The following is a 17,500-nucleotide window of genomic DNA, read 5'->3' as shown; positions in this document are numbered from 1 at the left end:
ACCCCTCCTTTTCCCACTGACCATTCTGTGTCGAGCTCTCTTTCACTTTCTGTCTTGAAGCTGGTTTGAGGGTAAAAGAGAAGTAATCTGTGCACAAAATATGCCAAGTTCCCAGAAAAGTAATAATGCAGTGTGTCCTGTCCAGCTTCACAATCTTCGTCGTACCAAATGCAGAACGTGATGATAAGCAACTGTCGGTATCGCCTGATATTAAATGTGCTAAACAGTGCGTCCATAAAATCTCGTACAATGTTTAGTCGCTTTTTTTTCATTGCAGTGCTGTTTGTCCTGCCCTTGTATAATTTGATTCAAGAATACGTTTGCCACTTCCTAGTGCTCAAGTCCAAGATCAGTGTTCATCAAACAAGCTTCTTGCTAGCTCACACATTTGAACACTTGTGTATCAGAGCTGACATGCAGCCTTGTGCAGTACATGAGAATTGTGGGTGTATCTCGACATGGAGAACACTTTCTGGACAACATGGGAGAAACAAACAGATGGTATGGCAGAACAGCAAAATTTGTTGCTAATATATTAATAAAAATTATTTTCTGTCTATTTTCTGTAATCATTCTATTGATGCATTTTGTTCTAAGATGCAGCTTTCTCTTGATATTCTATTGCAAACGTAAACAACTTTGTCTGGTGTGAGGCGGCTACAATTGTAAGAAGATGGCAAAAAGTGAAAAGGTTTTACCTTAGGAATCTTTATAAACAGAATATGTTGGCATCGTGACCAGATTTGGGCATCTGAAGAGTTTTGTAGAGACCATGTGTGTAAAAGTGGTTGAACGTTTTGGCCGGAATGTAATCTCTGAACCCACCGGCTACTGCTTGATGATGAATTTCGATTTTGAATGGTTAAAAATCAGCTTGTAAACTGGCTACTTGTCTACCCTCACATCTCGAGATGCCACTTGGACTGTAAACAATGAGCAGGGCACGGAAAAGAAGTTGTGCCCCAGATATCCGCTGACTTCAACGGGACCCCAGGAGTAAAGTCCTTTGCCCCCGTAGGCTTATCGGTTGTGAGACCGATAGCCGACGTGTTTCGAGATTGCTTGTCCACTAATATGACATCCTAGTTGCCGCGTACCATCACAGCGTCGGATGTGACCGCAGCATAAGTACAATTATTTTTAATGTGCCACAAGTTCAGTGTAAAATAAACGATGGGTCTGTCGAACCTTCCAGCATGCTAAGCCCGCCACACCGTATGACAGATGTCTGTCTGTTGACTTCATCCCTGTCTTTCCATGTCTTCACTTCATCTCTCCCTCCATCTCTCCCTCCCTCGGAGTGCCAGGGCTATAATGTGCTCCTATGGTTGTAGTAAGCAGGCCACAGTGTCTCTGAGGCCTTGTGCTACACCACCATTACTATCTGGCTTGCCTCCACTACAAATTGGATGAACAGGCACTGACACATTTTCAATATTATTACATTAAACCAAGTGGATTTTGATTGATAACCTAATATTGGCCTAATGCAAAACATCAATCATGGCAAGTATATTAATTATTTAATATTGTGGTGTAATTCAGAAATCGATGCTGCCTCTGCGTTGAAGGCACAGAAAGCGGTGGGAGGGAGGGAGAGAGATAAGGAGAAAAGGAAAGCTCTGTCCCTGAAGACCTCAGCAGATTATATGATGTTTTGAAAAGAGAGATGAGGATGTAAAATGGAGTTGTGTGTGTGTATGTGTGTGTGAGCGCGCGCACGCCAGCTGTGTGCATCTAATGGATAGAGTGATCCCTTCGGCCCTGGTGCGAACAGTGCTGGACAGCTTGCCCTTGATAAAGTCCAGACGAGATGACAGAGTGGTGGATTAAATGCAAGTGAAGAGCTTAATAAAGATTGGATCACAAAAATAAAAGACAGGATGAAAAAAAAATAATAGACTTGGTTATAAAAAGGAGTGCGAGGGGAGAGAGAGGCGGAAGAAGAAAATAAGCGAAGGGAAAAGACTGGAGGAGGAAGGATCGAGCGCTGCGTCTCCCCTGTGTTAGATTGTTTCTCACTAATTGTGCTTCATTAGCGGATTACACACACTGTCACCACGGTAACAAATGTCTTGCTGTCTGGTTTGCCGGGCGCCCGTCATGTATAATGAATGTGGCGGGATGTTTGTCAGAATGTAATGTAATTATAGCGAGATGAAGTTTGCCTTAAGTGGTTGACTTGTCTGCATGTGGCTCAGTAAACATCCTTTCTTCACCACTTCTTCTCTTGTTGTTTCTTACTTTTGTGAATGTTTCAGTTTAGCAGTGCAGTCATTCCTTTGTCCTGTTGTTTAGAAATGTTGATAATACCTGGGACCTGGGCTGATGCATGGCTGGATGGAGGGAGGCAAGGATGAAGGAATGGAAGGAGGGAGGGATGGATGGAGTGAGTTAGGAAAGGAGGGATGCAGTAGGGATGGAGGGATGATGGATGGATGCATACAGGGAGGGATGGAGGGAGGGATGGAGATGTGGGTGGGGGTGGGATGGATTAGACAGTATGTAATTTTAGAGATGGTGTAGATTTACACTGTGATGCTGCTGGCTGCATTAGCAACTGAAGCCTGTCGATAAGCCTTCCTCTCTAAACACACACACACACACACACACACACACACACACACACACACACACACACACACACACACACACACACACACACACACACACAGTGAAACTACACGGCCAGGGTGGAGTTGTCAGTAATGGGGGCCAGAGTTGGGTGGGGGGGTGCAGGGGCCTGTTTGTGTTCTCTTGATCTGTTGATTTCCACTGCTGCAAATTTGAAATGTGCCAAAATAGCATCTATTATTTACTGCCAATTTGCTCTTTTTAAAACCGAATGCCCCCCCCCCCTTTCCTCTTCTTCCACTTCCATGGCTCGCCATTCTGCCGGTGCTAGCCTGATAATCATACACACATTTTTTTTAATAATTCACTGACAATAAACTCTTGAGTTCTTTTCCTGTAGTTGGCAATTATTATTATGGCTGCCAACAGTGCGGCAATAATATCAGCTAACCTCTGACTGTGTGTATGCAAACGCACACAGTACTCCAGTCTGAAAGGATACAATTAGGATAATTTTCCTTTTGCTTTACAAAAACCTTTTTGATGTCATGGAGATCAATTTCTTGCACAACCATTTCCATCCGGCTCATAACTGAAAAAAAAATCAATAAAATGGTTATGACCATTGCTTACTGTATTTACTAGAGCTGAACAATTATCCTCTAAATAGCACAATTGATTAATTTAGTAATTTTAAAAACATTTAAAAATAAGATGGTGACTGGTTTCAGGTTCTTAAAATAATGAATATATAAAATTTATAATTTTGAACTTTAGAAACTTGTTATGGTGATTTGCTTTGCCATTTTCTGACATAATATAGGAAGAAATCAGAGAAAAGAAAATAATGAGTTGATTAATGAATAATGAAAAAAAGAATTTAGGCTAATCAAAATTAGCTACAAGTATTGTTGCACACAACGTTTAAAATATTCATTGGTTCTGAAATGTTCATCCAAATACACTTGAATAGAGATTGTTCTCCTCTCTCCCTTATGTGTATTTATCTAAGTGTATTTTTTTTCCAAGAATGTGTGTATAGCTCTGCAAAAAAAAAAAAAACGTTTTGTGTCTGCGCTTCATTTACAGTATTGTAAATGTGTTGTTGTGTTGCAGGGAAGCCGCGAACATCAAAGGCAGATTAGAACATCTGGTAAGTTCTATTTGACACCCCACTTTTATCCTCCACAGCACACACACATGCACACACAAATACACAGACACACACACGCACTTTGATATCTGCATTCCTAATGAAACCTCCAGCATTGGAGCTGAATACCTGCAGTTCCAGGCATGGAAAGAGAGGCACAGAGTAAACACAGAAAACAGGGATAGAAGCAGGGGAGTGTGCCTCTTAGGGCCTGGTCCACCTTTTATATTAGTTTCATTTATCCAAAATTCACACATAATTTTGCATTTTGTCGTGGATATTTTCAGGACTTCTGCATGTGTGCGTACCTGTTCTCACATGGACAAATGAGTGGAAAATCTTATTTTTTTAAAACTTTTTTCCCCTCACACACACTCCTTCCTTCTCCCTCTCCCTCGTCCTGTCAGCATGGGGCCTTCCCTCAGTCTTCTCCCATCCTTGAATCGGGAGCCTGCTGGAAATGCTCTCCGGGGACTGCCCTGAAAATTTAATAGCCAACGTTCCCAGCGTTTCTCTTACTTCTCTCTTTAATTCGGGGTCAGAAAGCCGTGCAACAAAGTGAAAAGGTTCTCGCTCCTCTTTTTGGGTGGGAAGGATCCGAGGTTGGATGTGCCCCATATTCCAGGGGATGAATTATAGACAGGGGTCAGCGAGGGTCCTGGCTCTCCGTGGATGTCACATGCCCTCCCTCCCTCGCCTCCCTGCATACTAAACCTGCAAGTCCCAGCACCTTACGCAAATGACCCCCCCGCCCCACCACGCGCTACGCAAATGACCCTGAATATGCCACACAAATGACTGACCCTGAAATTCAAACGGTTTGCAGTAACTCTCAACCTGAGCGAGCAGCAGACCATATAATAAAGTTCACCTCGGATCTCAGCGTTGGCGTGCTGAGTCACAGCATTGTTGCATTTTATTGATTGTTATCAGAACTCTGATTGAACCGGGAAAAGACTGGGGGGATTTTGCCAGCAATTTTCTCAGTTTACATCAAAATGGCTAATGCTATTAAAGCTATGCTTACATGTACACCTATAAGACCGTTATTAATTCATTATTTACAGCGGCCTCTTTGGTCTTGAAACCACGCCCTCGCTCTCTAGTTCACCGCTCCCTACTTCTTGTTCCACTGTGGGCATTTCTTTAGGGCACTATATAGTGCATATATTTCTCACTCGGTTCAGACACTTAAATACAATGATGGACATTAAATATAGTGCACGATATAGTAATGGTCTAGTTTGGCTATAGAGATGTCTACGGTCAGGTCTGGAGGTGTGATTGATGTGGTACTCCATAAAGGGGGGTCTGAATTATTCAAGAGAGGATTACTTGCATAAACAGTATTAATCAATATGTGTATTGGCAGTTACATCTTGGCAAACATTAGGTAATGTATGTCTTAAAGGCAAGTGGAGGAATGTGAACTAATTTCCATGAGACATAAGTGATACTGGATCAGTTTTATTGCAGAAAGATATTATGAGATTTTTCACGTTTTTACACTCGCACAAGTAACCTTGAATTTAAATGTGTATCATATTAAAATCTTGTACTAATTTGTTTGAGTTATCCATAACTGTTAATGTAAACTAGAATGTCTGATACACCGATGGGAGTAGTTTTTCACATTTGAGTGTGTTTGTGTTAATGTCTATTCGCATGTTCGCATTTGTTTCTCAGGTTTACCATCACACACACACACACACACACACACACACACACACACACACACACACACACACACACATTGGTATGTTTACCAGTGTATTTTTTTTGAGTATATATATATATATATATATATATATATATATATATATATATATATATATATATATATATATATATATATATATCTCGGGGAATTTGAACACCTGAATACTGAGTGTTTGAATTTATGGGTGTGTTTATGCTCATGGGGAGATTGCACCCCAGTAGTCAGCTGCCTGGGGAGCGCAAGACTCAGATTACGATTCGGGACAGAGAACTGTAAATAATGGAGCTCATCTTCCTCTGAGGTAGAGTTGCAGGGCTGTTCGAAAGCGCCGTTTCCCTCTGTACCTGGCACATACTGTATATATCCCTGTAGATTTCTAAACAGGCATTTATGACTTTCTGTTGATGTACTACTCTTAAGATTAGTGCATCCACCATATTGACACTTATTGTGGTGTCACCAAGCTCAAGTCATATGATCCTTTCAAGCAGGTACCTCGAACCTGGTCTCTATCAATTAATTGCTTTTAATTGATTTAGATAATTTGCAATCGTTTTGCATGCAGTCGTAAACTGGTCTGTTTACTAATAACAAAAAAAGACTGATGTGACAAACAAGCTTTTGTTCAAATAATTATTGCGCTTGATTTTTCATGATGAAAACTAACGTTGCCGCCTCCAGTTAAGTTAACTGTGAGTGAATGACTGGTGCGCTAATTAGGTGTGCAATTAAGGTTTATGTGGTTTGTTTTATTGTTCATGTTTGTTTTGTTTTACGAATTTCAGCAGATTGACTGAACGCGATAGGTAGTGATGCAGAGAAAAAGACTGAAGTTAATTGCTCCCAGTGCTCTGCGTTAGTTTCTGCTTTTGTACACCCGCACATGCACATCTAAGCACACACACAAGCACAAGTTTGAGTTGGGCTATGCCTCGCTGTGGGAGAAATGGAGCGATGGTGAAAGAGGTGGCCTACAGCAGCTAATCAGTCCAGATGCACAGCTTCTAAGAGCGAAGTAGTGCAAAGCCAGCAGCTCAATCAATACATGAGAATCCAGCCTCATCAGGATTACTGGCTCAATCAGCAGCTGTACTCATCGTTCTACCACACACACTGCCCGGGGATGGAGAGAGGTGGAGGGGGAGAACGGGAAAGGGGAGAGGGGGAGAGAGAGAACGGGAAAGGAGAGAGGGGGAGAGGGAGAACGGGAAAGGAGAGCAGAAAAGGTGGATCAGTTTGAGGTCACGAGTCACGGAAAAGTGAAATGACACATCTGTGCAAGATGTAACTTGCGTTACGTGTCGATGGGACAAAGTCAACCTTTTTTTTGTAAGGCATTGATAAGATTCTTTTTAAAGTTTGTGATTTCAATTGTGTTTTGAAATCACATTGTTTTCATGGAATTGTTTGCATATGACTGTTATTTTCACCACATTGATGAAGTAATACATTAAACGTAATCAAATTTCTTTGGGGAAAAATATGCCTCAGTATAAAATGACAAATTATAATGTAGTTGGTATGTTGCCAGTTCAGTATCCAGTGGAAATTTTTCTTGTATTTAATTTGGTAATAGTTATTTTGTAACACAAATTAAGAAGCTTAAAATGATTTCTTAAGTCTCAAAGGTCGAGCAGTAAACCTAATTTTTCCTGCCGGATTTCTTACCTGTAGTTTACACAATTAGTGAACATTACAATCTTTACCATATCTGACTCTTTGTTAAATCTGCTGTCGGAGAAATTTAATTTCTGTGTTGTGTAGTTGTCCCTTTACGAATTATACAAAATCATTTTGGCACTAAGTTTGGCACCACTGTAAACTAAGCGTTTCTTCAGACAGTATCAGTATTACTACACAAGGTTATTATTCAACCTTTGCTTTGTGTCTTTTGTCGGCCGGATGGTAAAAAATACTTGAGTAACTCAGTATAGGGAGAACATACATGGGTTCACCATCAATGGAGCAAGGTATTACAACATTTTGGGGGCATTATGGTTCTAAAGTAGCTTCCCTGGTAGACGCCCTCCACTTTATTTCATGTGAAAATGTAGCTCTGAATTGATGATGTGCTCTTTGTCACAAAGTGTGTTTAGTTTGTTTCATCTGAAAAGGCAGCATCACCAGGCTACATTGCACACGGCTTTCTTCAAGCATGGCTGATGTCGTTCCGGTGTCCCTCGGCGAGTTGAAGAGTTTACTGAGGCAAATAGCCTTGTTGGCCTACTGACAGATAGGCGCCAGCAGCTGTAGTCAGGAGGACGACACACTCACACACCAAGAATGTGAAGAACCCTCTTGAATGACTGCCTCAATATGGCCGTGAGTTGACATTGAGCTGTCAGCGTAAAATTCAAGAAGTTGAAGAGAGTTCAGAGCTCAGAATGTTAATAAGATAATTTATTTTCTTTCTTCTATTTCCGTCTGTAATTGTCTCATTAAACACTCGCTCTTTATCTCTCTCCATATCTCTGTCTCTTTCTTTGTTTGTCTTTGTCTCTGTCTGTCTTTCTTCCTCTCTAATATGATTGTATAGGATTAAGAGGCGAAAACAGCTCAGAGAGACAGATTCTGGGCAGATAAAGGAGGAAAAGAGGAGGCGGGGGGTGTTGATAATCTGCAAACAGATTTCCATGCTTATTACACTAATGATTTCATGATATTTGATGTGGTGGCGGGGGTGGAGAGGACGGGAGTGGGGTGGGGTGGTCTCTTTCGCTCTCATCTCGGCGGCGCGGCTAAATGATGGAGTAATTTGAGTGACCTCTGACTCGGGGCAGGCCCAGACGTAATTGCATGTCATTCTGGCATGGAAGAAGTAGAAGAAGGGGAGGGGGGGCTCCACAAAATACAAAGTATTTCCCAGTCTTTCCCTCCTCTCTCACATATCACCTCTTTTTCTGTCTCCTTTTCATGTGTCCTCATCACTGTCTTGGCCCCGTCTTCTTGACTGTCTCGCGTTGGCTCGCTGTTTGAGTGTTTCCAAAAAAACACCTCCTCCTCCCCCCAAACAAAAGAAAGATTGCATTAATTTTCAAATGATGATATTACATTAAGCGTTGAGATCTCATATATCAAAACGTGAGAACTACTCCCTTACTGTATGTGCTTCATCTTAATGGTATCGCTGGATGTCAAGGGCATGGAGGAAATTAAATCGGAAAGTGCAGATAGACCAAAGAAGATATTATCTCTGGATGATTGCAGTTTTGATAGGTATTCCAGTGAATTTCATTTTCTCCGGATGGGGAGAAGATGAGTTAGCCTGCACATTTGCTCATTTTTCTTCTACATGATTTATGTGAGTTGAGTATAAAACTCAGTCTTCCCTCCCTTCACCCCCACCGCCTTCCCCTTTTATCAGCAAGGCATACATGCATGCGCTCCCACGCACACACATGCACACAGGGTAGTAAATTACTGCCTTTGAGTTGTATCTTGGCTGGGGCAGTTTATATTTGTATGTGTACTTGTATGGTTGTATGAGGGCAAACTGGTGTGTGTGTGTGTGTGTGTGTGTGTGTGTGTGTGTGTGTGTGTGTGTGTGTGTGTGTGTGTGTGTGTGTGTGTGTGTGTGTGTGTGTGTGTGTGTGAGAATATGAATACAGGCGCGTAAGATAGTAGCAGAGCCATCAGCGGGAATGATTCCAGGGAGACGGGGGAGTGTCATTACTCAGACTTGTTTACATTCTAAATACGTAATGAAATCTTGTTGGTAATAATGACGGGAATAAAAGTTTGGGAAATTGTAAAAGTGGTGAAGTTTGAGAAATGAGCCCCGGCCTGTGAAATAGCATTTGGGGGCAGGAAACGACATTATTATGCAGTGCTCCTGCCTGCCTGAGACATGAAGATGAACTGCTGGCGGGCCATAAAATGCTGTTAGCCCTAGCCTGAAGTATGGCACATTGTAAAAGAGCCCTGATCCCATATTGCCATTATATATAAAAGTATAGCCATACACAACATTATTTTTCATATAAGATGTGCTCCGATACAGTGGCCCAGGCCCCCCAAATACATACACTGATAGGCAGATTTTTTTCCCCCTCCTTATAAAATATATAAATAAACATATTGCCATGGAACCCGTCTCTGCCCTGATCTTATAGACCTCGATATTAAAAACAGGAATATTGCATTTTCTAGGGGCTCTGTTTTCCCCTGTCCTCTTTTGGGTTTGGGATATATCAGTGTGTTTGTTTAGGGGGAGCGGGAGGGAGGCGCAGAGGAGGAAAAGTAGATGAGGAGAGAGCCTGAGCAGAATGCAACAAATGAAAGAAAATGGAAACAGATGAAGACTTTAAAAATATAATGAGATGAATATTGAGCATATCAAATCCAGCATTTCAGAGAGTTAGAGAGAGTGTATATTGAAACTGCTTATTGACAGATAATAATGGTCACAGCGGTGCAATTAAGATTAATGTTACAGTAGATGGACTCAAGCTAGTGTTTTGGAGACATTTGAAACTGTCAGGTGAGTTCACTCAAACCCACATTGAATTAACATGTTGATTCGTTTATTCCTCCAGATTCTTTACTTTTAGGTAGAATGTAGGGAGCAGGAAGCAGCAGATAACTGTGACACAGGTTCCCAACTGAGTGTTGCAGGATTAAAAAAAATAGTGGTAACCAATCGGCATGTTTACAGTACTAATTTTATCTGTTGACCTTGAACATTTAGTTCTGTTGAACTTTGTTTCAAATGCTAATATTAGAATATTTTAAAAGTAAGCACAGAGTTTTACAGCAGGGGTGATGTTATGTCCTCACAAATTATTAAAAGGAAATAACTGTTTTGAGAAAGATTTGGTACACTTACTTAACGAGAGACGTAGACAAAGTCACCAATCTGTCGTCCTGGATTTCTTTTGTGCTTCGTGGACATACATCATATTGATAAATGTAATTGGGCTCATGTCAGCACAAAAAAGGCTTATTTTCATTATCTATAAAACTAATAATCGTCAATGATATGTGGCCAAGTAAATTTATCTAAATGGTTCAAAAAGGTTCAAAAGCACTGTGACAATAAAGTCTCTGAGCAGCGGATAAATATGTGGTTGCTCACCTAATATATCTTCAACAAGCTACACCTGCCATATCTATATTATCATATTTATCCTTTTTTTTAATCATATTTAAAAACAGGTTTATAATTAGATTATATCTAACTAATTTGTTATGTTGTCATTTTCAACATTAATCAGGAAACTTTGATTGTATTAAAGCTGCTAGATCTGAGATTGGGAGCATTTCGATTGCCTCTCAACACGTTGGCAGCTCATAGCTAACGGTGCTAACAACGGTGAAAGTGCTAACGGTGTTTACCTGAGGGGGAACGGGAGGGTAGGGTTTTTGTGACGGTGCTGGTAGTCAGGACAGCGTAACCACCATATGAGAGAAGTGTAGAGCAGTGGCCCTCCTTGTGCGGCATCCTCACATGCACTCAAACAAGTCATCAAGTAATCATCAGGAAGACCAGCTGTGCTTCGCTGTCTGACTGACAGTATCTAGCTCACCCTTCATTGCTTTAGTGTCCCGCCCACTACTCTGCTCTCCTCCTTAGTTGTTGTTCATGTCACACCTGAGCCTGGAACTGAATATAGTTGTCGTTGTTTGAGTTATTGATTGACGTAAAAGTTAACGGATGGACAGACTTTGTTCGCACAGGATGAATAAAAGTCACCTAAAGTGTCACTATCCTGCTTGCATGAGTCTTGATGGATGCTGCTATTTAAACCTTACTTTTGTAGGTCCTTCTCTATTTATTGTGTCTCTTGCTGCTCAGTCATAAATACATTCTTGCTCCGAGTTATTCATTTGGTGAGAAAGCTGTCTAATAATCTGAGCACAGTCTGGCCGCATTCGGCCTATCTGACCTTTGTTTGGCCTCCCGAGCAGGAATTTATTCATTTGCTGACCCACCACAGTTTCCTTTGTCCGATCGGTCTCGGGGCCCAATAATGATAATAGTCCCTTTGGCAAGATCATGACTACAAATAGTTGAAATTTCCTGCATGCAGTGCCTCATTATACACTGTGCAGCATTGTTTTTACCAAGCTGAGTGAGGGTTATTTATTTTTCTAATGGGATGTGTTTATTTTCGACAAATGGGACAGACGCTGGGCACTTAGGCTCAGCCGAGCGTGTCTCAGTGTGTCTGTCGTCGCTGTGGTGAGGTAAAGGAACAAGCTGGAGGCCTACCGAGAGCATGCAGGACTTCCTGGCACATTTAGAGCAAGAGTTAACCCGAGTCGAGCGGGTGTGGGTGTCAGTGCTCGCAATAACAGCCCAAAAATAGTAGGTTAATTTATGACTACTTGAAAAGAAGGAATTTTTTTAATTTTTTTTTTTTTTTAAAGGCCTTCCTTTACACCCCAGGAGAGAAAATTATGTTTTCTACTGTATGTTTTAGACATAGGCGTTGGTCTACGATGGCCAGCGTGTCACCCCACCCCGCTTTCAGAAAACAACCGAGAAGGCTTTTGCATCCAATGTCATTTGATGACATGTTGTCACACGTTGTATGACGTTCAAGCATACCCCGCCTCCGTGGCATATGATCAATTGATCGTAGGTTCTGTGGTGTGGTTCTCCTGGTATGAATGTCAAAGTGGCCACGAGCAAGACAGAGAATTTGGGAGTCCTTGTAAAGTCCTTGGCACATCTGCTATTTTGACTGACTCACCATTCGTCTTTACATTTCTACTTTGTAAACCTCCTGTCTTTGGTCCGTATTTGTCTTATTCTCCATCATCTTTTAATTTCTTCCTTTAACCTTTCCTTCTTGTCGCACTCTCCCTCCATTTGTCTCTGAAACTCTTAAGGAAAAATACATCTATCCGTCTTGTCTTTTGTGTCCCCCTCTGTCTGTTTCCTCTCTCCTCACAGTGTGATAATTTAAAGCCCCTGTGCTGCTCATATCCAACACACACTCCCACCTTACTCCCTTTAAATACAGACACACACACACACACACACAGTCCTTCCCTCCAAGTCTTATGTTTGTTTGTGCGAGTTGGGAAGGCGCAGTTGTAATTGAGGGGCGAAGCCACTTCAGATGCAGCGGGTGCCTTCTTCCCAGTGGGGGGAACACAGTTCTGCCTCTGGGGAGCACAATTAACGCCTTTTTATTGTTTACTAATGAATTACACACAGGGGAAGTGGGCACGCTTGTGTGAATTAGAGAGAAAAATGGAGAGTTTGTTGGGAAGCAATGACATGCAATGTTGTGCGTGTGTACTTGTGTGTGGGTTCTGTATCATTATGTTTGCTTCGTCGTGACTTGACTTCTAAGTATCTTTTACATCCCTTGATAGTTTGATATTAATTGGCCAGCCTTCATTTAGCTATTTAGGTAGGACGAACACGCTTGTCCAGATTTTTCTTTTTTTCCTTTTCTTTCTGCCGAATCACACATGGAAGAACACTTCTGTGATGCTTGATATTAAAACTTTTAAGACTGTTACACTCTACTGGCCACACGCCCATTATTTATGTTACAGTGTTACAGCAGGTGATTTTCCACATCACTGATTTGTGTCATAAGGACAAAAAGTTGCTTGAAAGTTTTAATGGTGGCATACAATGCAGAAGAGTTTTCTATTCTGAGGGATTCAGTGTTCTGTTACCCGCAAAGAGGTGTGTGTGTGTGTGTGTGTGTGTGTGTGTGTGTGTGTGTGTGTGTGTGTGCGCGTGCGCGCGTGAGTGTGTGTGTGGATGCATGGACTTACACATGCCTTAAGGCCTATGTAAACAAATGCTAATGTAATTACTGACGGGGGCATTTTGAAAAACTGTAACTAAGATGATTGCACAGCACACAATGATCAAGTTTGTTAAGACGTAATGTGTCATTGCTTTAAAAGACGTGTTGCACCAAGACTGATTTCTGTGTCGTGGTTATTGTTCAGCAAGCTGAGCCCTGGACCATTTAATTGGGTTTGAATCCTTCCCAGGCCAGGACTTTTATTTTATGGCATATAATCATGCTTTTGCTCTGAAGAAGATGCTTAAAAGCAAAAAAAGGCGGATTTTTGCCCATGTCACTCTTTCATGAGGGGTAATAGAAAGCGTGTGTGTATACGTCTGTGTGTGGGTGAAGGCCTCAAGTCTTTCTCCTCTTCTCAGCATAATAGTGATTAGTAATTTCAGCTGTCGAGCAGTGCCAGTCAGCGTGAGCGTGATCCACAATGTCACCTGCTACAGGGGATACACACGCACACACACGCGCACACACATTGATGTTGCATTAAGTGTGCGTCAGTCTGTCTGCAGTGCCTTGATGTGCATTCCATCTAAAATACAGCACCCTGACATCGCTACATTAAAGGGGGTCATTATATTTCCCTGGCTGCCACCGAAAGGTGACGTTTTTACAAAGTGACAAGTTTACAGTTTGATAAATCAGATTTTTAGCTGTGGGTGGGGTGGGTACCCGGGAGAAAGAATGGTGGGAGGAAGATGCAGGTTGTCTGTGGTGGTGGTGGAGGAGGAGGAGGAGGGAGGAAGCGCTGCCTGTCAGCGACGCCTCGGCCCTGTCGTCTAAATGATGCTCCCAGGCAGCAGATTCAGATCCCATCCCCATTAGCATTTAATTTCTCTCTAATCCTACACACAGTCTCCACTGCCACAAGTAACGAGGGCCGCCGCGCCATTGCAGCGCTGGGAAAAACCCTCCGAGAGCAATCTGCAGCCTACTCGCCTTTTACAGCCCTGTCGTAGCCATCATTCTCCCTTGACAATTAAGACCCTCAAATCTAATAGCAGTGATATTGGAATTACAGGAAGACCCTTTTGAGGGCATGTCAGGAAAATGGGCTGCGTCTCCCAATACAGCTGTCAACGCACAGGGCCCTCCCCCATTCATGCCCGCTAAGCGCGTCTGATGCACACACACACAGACACACACACACACACACACACACACACACAGACAGACACACACATGGGATAGGGAATATGTTGAGTCTTTGGCTGTGATCTTTGTAAAATGTGCTCTCTGTGCCCTCTTATCCAACTCTCCAAAGACTTGTTACAGCAGCTTTTGTTTTCTCTCTTCTCCTCTCACTCTCTCCCTTTGTCTCTAAATTTCTCTTCATCTCTTCCTCATTGATTCTCCCTGGTGTGTCTGAGATGTTGTTGCTTTCTGTTTTTCACCAGCAGGGTTTTTTTTCATACCGATGATTAGACTAGTAGATTGGTAAAGTTGTCCCTTGGTGCCCTGAGAGGACAGTTTAAGGGGGAACATTCACTCTCATGGTTGCAGTTAAAGATTATCAAGGATAAAAGATATTGAAGCCTAAGGGACACAACAGTTTTACAGATTACATAGATATCGTTGTCAGTGTGGAGGCTCTCTGTCCTGTTATGAACTGCTCTATGTAATAACTCAGGCAGAATGATGGGATACTAAACGGGGAGATGATCCTTTGCATTAATGAGCGTCTGTCCTTCTGAACATACTGCCCACCGACCAGCTTGAGGATCTGTTCTGTAGTTTTTCTTGATTGAAAAACTCTTTGTTAGTCAATTGTTATCTCACATTATTATCGATGACACATGTTCTGTTTTTGTTATGTGTCGGTTTCTCTTCTGCAGACTCCAGCAGAGCAGGCTAAAGTCCGAATGCGCATGGTCCTGGAGGCTGCAGGTAAGACGAGAGGATTGTTTCAGTTTCTTGTTTTGTTCCAATGTGGTTCAGATCTATTGCCGTGGTGTGACACATGTCAGATGTGGTCACTCACTCATTCAGGCATCCTAACTTAAAGTCAGAAAGTGAGAATACTGTGACGCCTCATACAGCCTCGGTCTGTAATCTGCCTCACTGTTACACAGCGCTTTCTCGTCAATATGCCTTTTTGTGGATATCTATGTCATTGGTTCAGTCAAACACTTTGCCTGCACACAAGTGTCGCATCAATTTGTTTGACTACATCCGCTGTCAGTCATAAACACTCCCGTGTAATATCACCCAAGGGTTCTGCGGTCACAAGTATTTCCGGAGTATTTATGATTTTATATTTGGAGGTATTGTGAGTATTTACTTTTATGCATATACATGACAGAAAAATTGCAGAGCTATGTACTGTTTGGCCATTTGGTGAAAGAGGCAGTCTAAAAAGTACTAAGTGTATTGATCCATCGGTTTCTTGATCTTGTAATCAATGATCAAATACAATCAATGCACAGAAAACATCATCTTCAAGATATCTTCATTTTGAAATTCCCATGGCACATCTCGTCCATCCAAAGTAATGAAATTGTTAAAACATCTTTTGGTTGTTTTTTTATATAGTTGTAACTAAATTGCCATTATATTGTCTCATATCAAATGCAGGCCACTGAGGTGAATCAAATTAAATAGTATTGTGGGAGACTTTAGCTAATGGGACATTGTTATCCAAAAGAATTGATAAAATATCATAACATGATGAAACTTGTGATTGACACCCTGAGTAACAAGGCCTTAGACTTGAAGGTGCTTACCCAACTCCTTTGTGCTGCACATAGTTCAATTGATAAGTTTTTGCGGTAGGTTCTATATGTAATGGTTTTAGATCGTATTAATCTGGTTACTGTTGTGATTAGAACAATCTAATTGTAAATCCATTTAGTATATATTACAGTGTAAATATCAAGATGTATTGATAATGTATATTGGGTAATAATATGGAGACTTCACTTTATTTTTTAGCCATATTACACCATACAAGCTTGAAATAAGCTCCAGTCTCATGTGTGCACCCTTCACTGTGGACCTGGACAGTCCTTGTACTTGTTTTCCTACACACACAGTCACGACACCCCGCCACACATACACGCACATGAGCACACGCACGCATGCATGCACACAAACACACACACACATGCACACACTCTCTTCTGCTCTCCTCTCTGAGTGCTTCTGGGCCCATATTCACTGCAGCTTAATTTCAAACACTCCTCCCAGTACATAAGTCATAGTTGTCACCATGCACGCGGTGTATATATTCCAGTGTGTATTCGAGGGCTAGAGTTGCAAGCCAGATGTGACAGGCAGAGATTGACTGTGGAGAAAGATGTCTTCATGTTTACAGTCATGCACGCACACCCACACACACCCACACCCACACCCACACGCACACACACACATACACGCACACACACACACACACACACACACACACACACATACACACACACACACACACACACACACACAGTCTCAGCACCTCAGAACACAGCTCTAATTTCACCACAGGAAATATATGAAAGAACCAGCATCTATACATCATCTATAAAGCACCCGGCAGCCACACACTAACTTCACTTAAGACTTACCTGATTGTATGCCACAGATCAACGCTGCAATTCCTTTCTGTGATTTCGCAGATTTTTTACTTCCTGAAGCATGCTTTACATACTTCATCATACTTTGAGACATAGTTTACATAAGATAATTTGGAATATTTGGAAGTGGAGGACAATTGGACTTCTGTGTTCTGTTGCTTAATTATTTTCTCAATTGTACATTAGACACACCCCGCTCTCTCCCTGCCACCTCGAGGCTTAATGTTGCACTAATGGTGGGGAAGCATCATAAAATTGAGCATGTGGCTTTGAGTGCAGTGGGCCAGACTGTTGCAGACACAGACACAGGCCCAGAGCCAAGCGTGGGACTAGTGGAGAGGGTTTAATGCACTGGACATGTCTCTGGTTTTCTTCTTTTTCTATGGAGGCTTCCAATAGAACAGGTTTATGGTCTAGTCATAGATAGTCTTAACCAGTGAGCCCATTCTGGCCTGTATCAGGCCGCCATATGCATGTGATCAAAATATGTCATAACAATCTATAGTAAAAAAACAATTGGACAACAGATTTCTACTTGGTAAAGAAGTTTATATTTTGTACTAGGACTGATTCATCATGTTATTTCTGCTGCTTTTCTTCTGTTTTGTTAATCATTGAGTGCCCTTGCTAATTAACGTCATGTTTTTATAATTTGATGTGAGGCAAATCTTTTTTTTTCTGAAGTCCTCTGACCCCGCAGCTGCGAAGCTGCCCA

General features: G+C 41.9%; 1 protein-coding gene across 2 annotated transcripts in view; it reads left to right on the top strand.

Moving 5' to 3' along the window:
* The window catches only part of rsrc1 (arginine/serine-rich coiled-coil 1), a 107,660-nt gene that overhangs the window by 36,394 nt on the left and 53,766 nt on the right, over positions 1-17,500 (top strand). For both annotated transcript variants that reach the window (XM_068585361.1, XM_068585362.1), the window contains exons 5-6: positions 3,691-3,727; positions 15,055-15,106. In XM_068585361.1, the coding sequence (XP_068441462.1) occupies positions 3,691-3,727; positions 15,055-15,106 (89 nt within the window). The remainder of the gene's footprint in view (positions 1-3,690; positions 3,728-15,054; positions 15,107-17,500) is intronic.

Source organism: Clinocottus analis, unplaced genomic scaffold (assembly GCF_023055335.1).
Source record: "Clinocottus analis isolate CAN_PGR_092001 unplaced genomic scaffold, fCliAna1.0.p SCAF_2, whole genome shotgun sequence".
NCBI classification, from domain to species: Eukaryota; Metazoa; Chordata; class Actinopteri; order Perciformes; family Cottidae; genus Clinocottus; species Clinocottus analis.
This window is presented reverse-complemented; position numbering and strand designations above follow the sequence as displayed.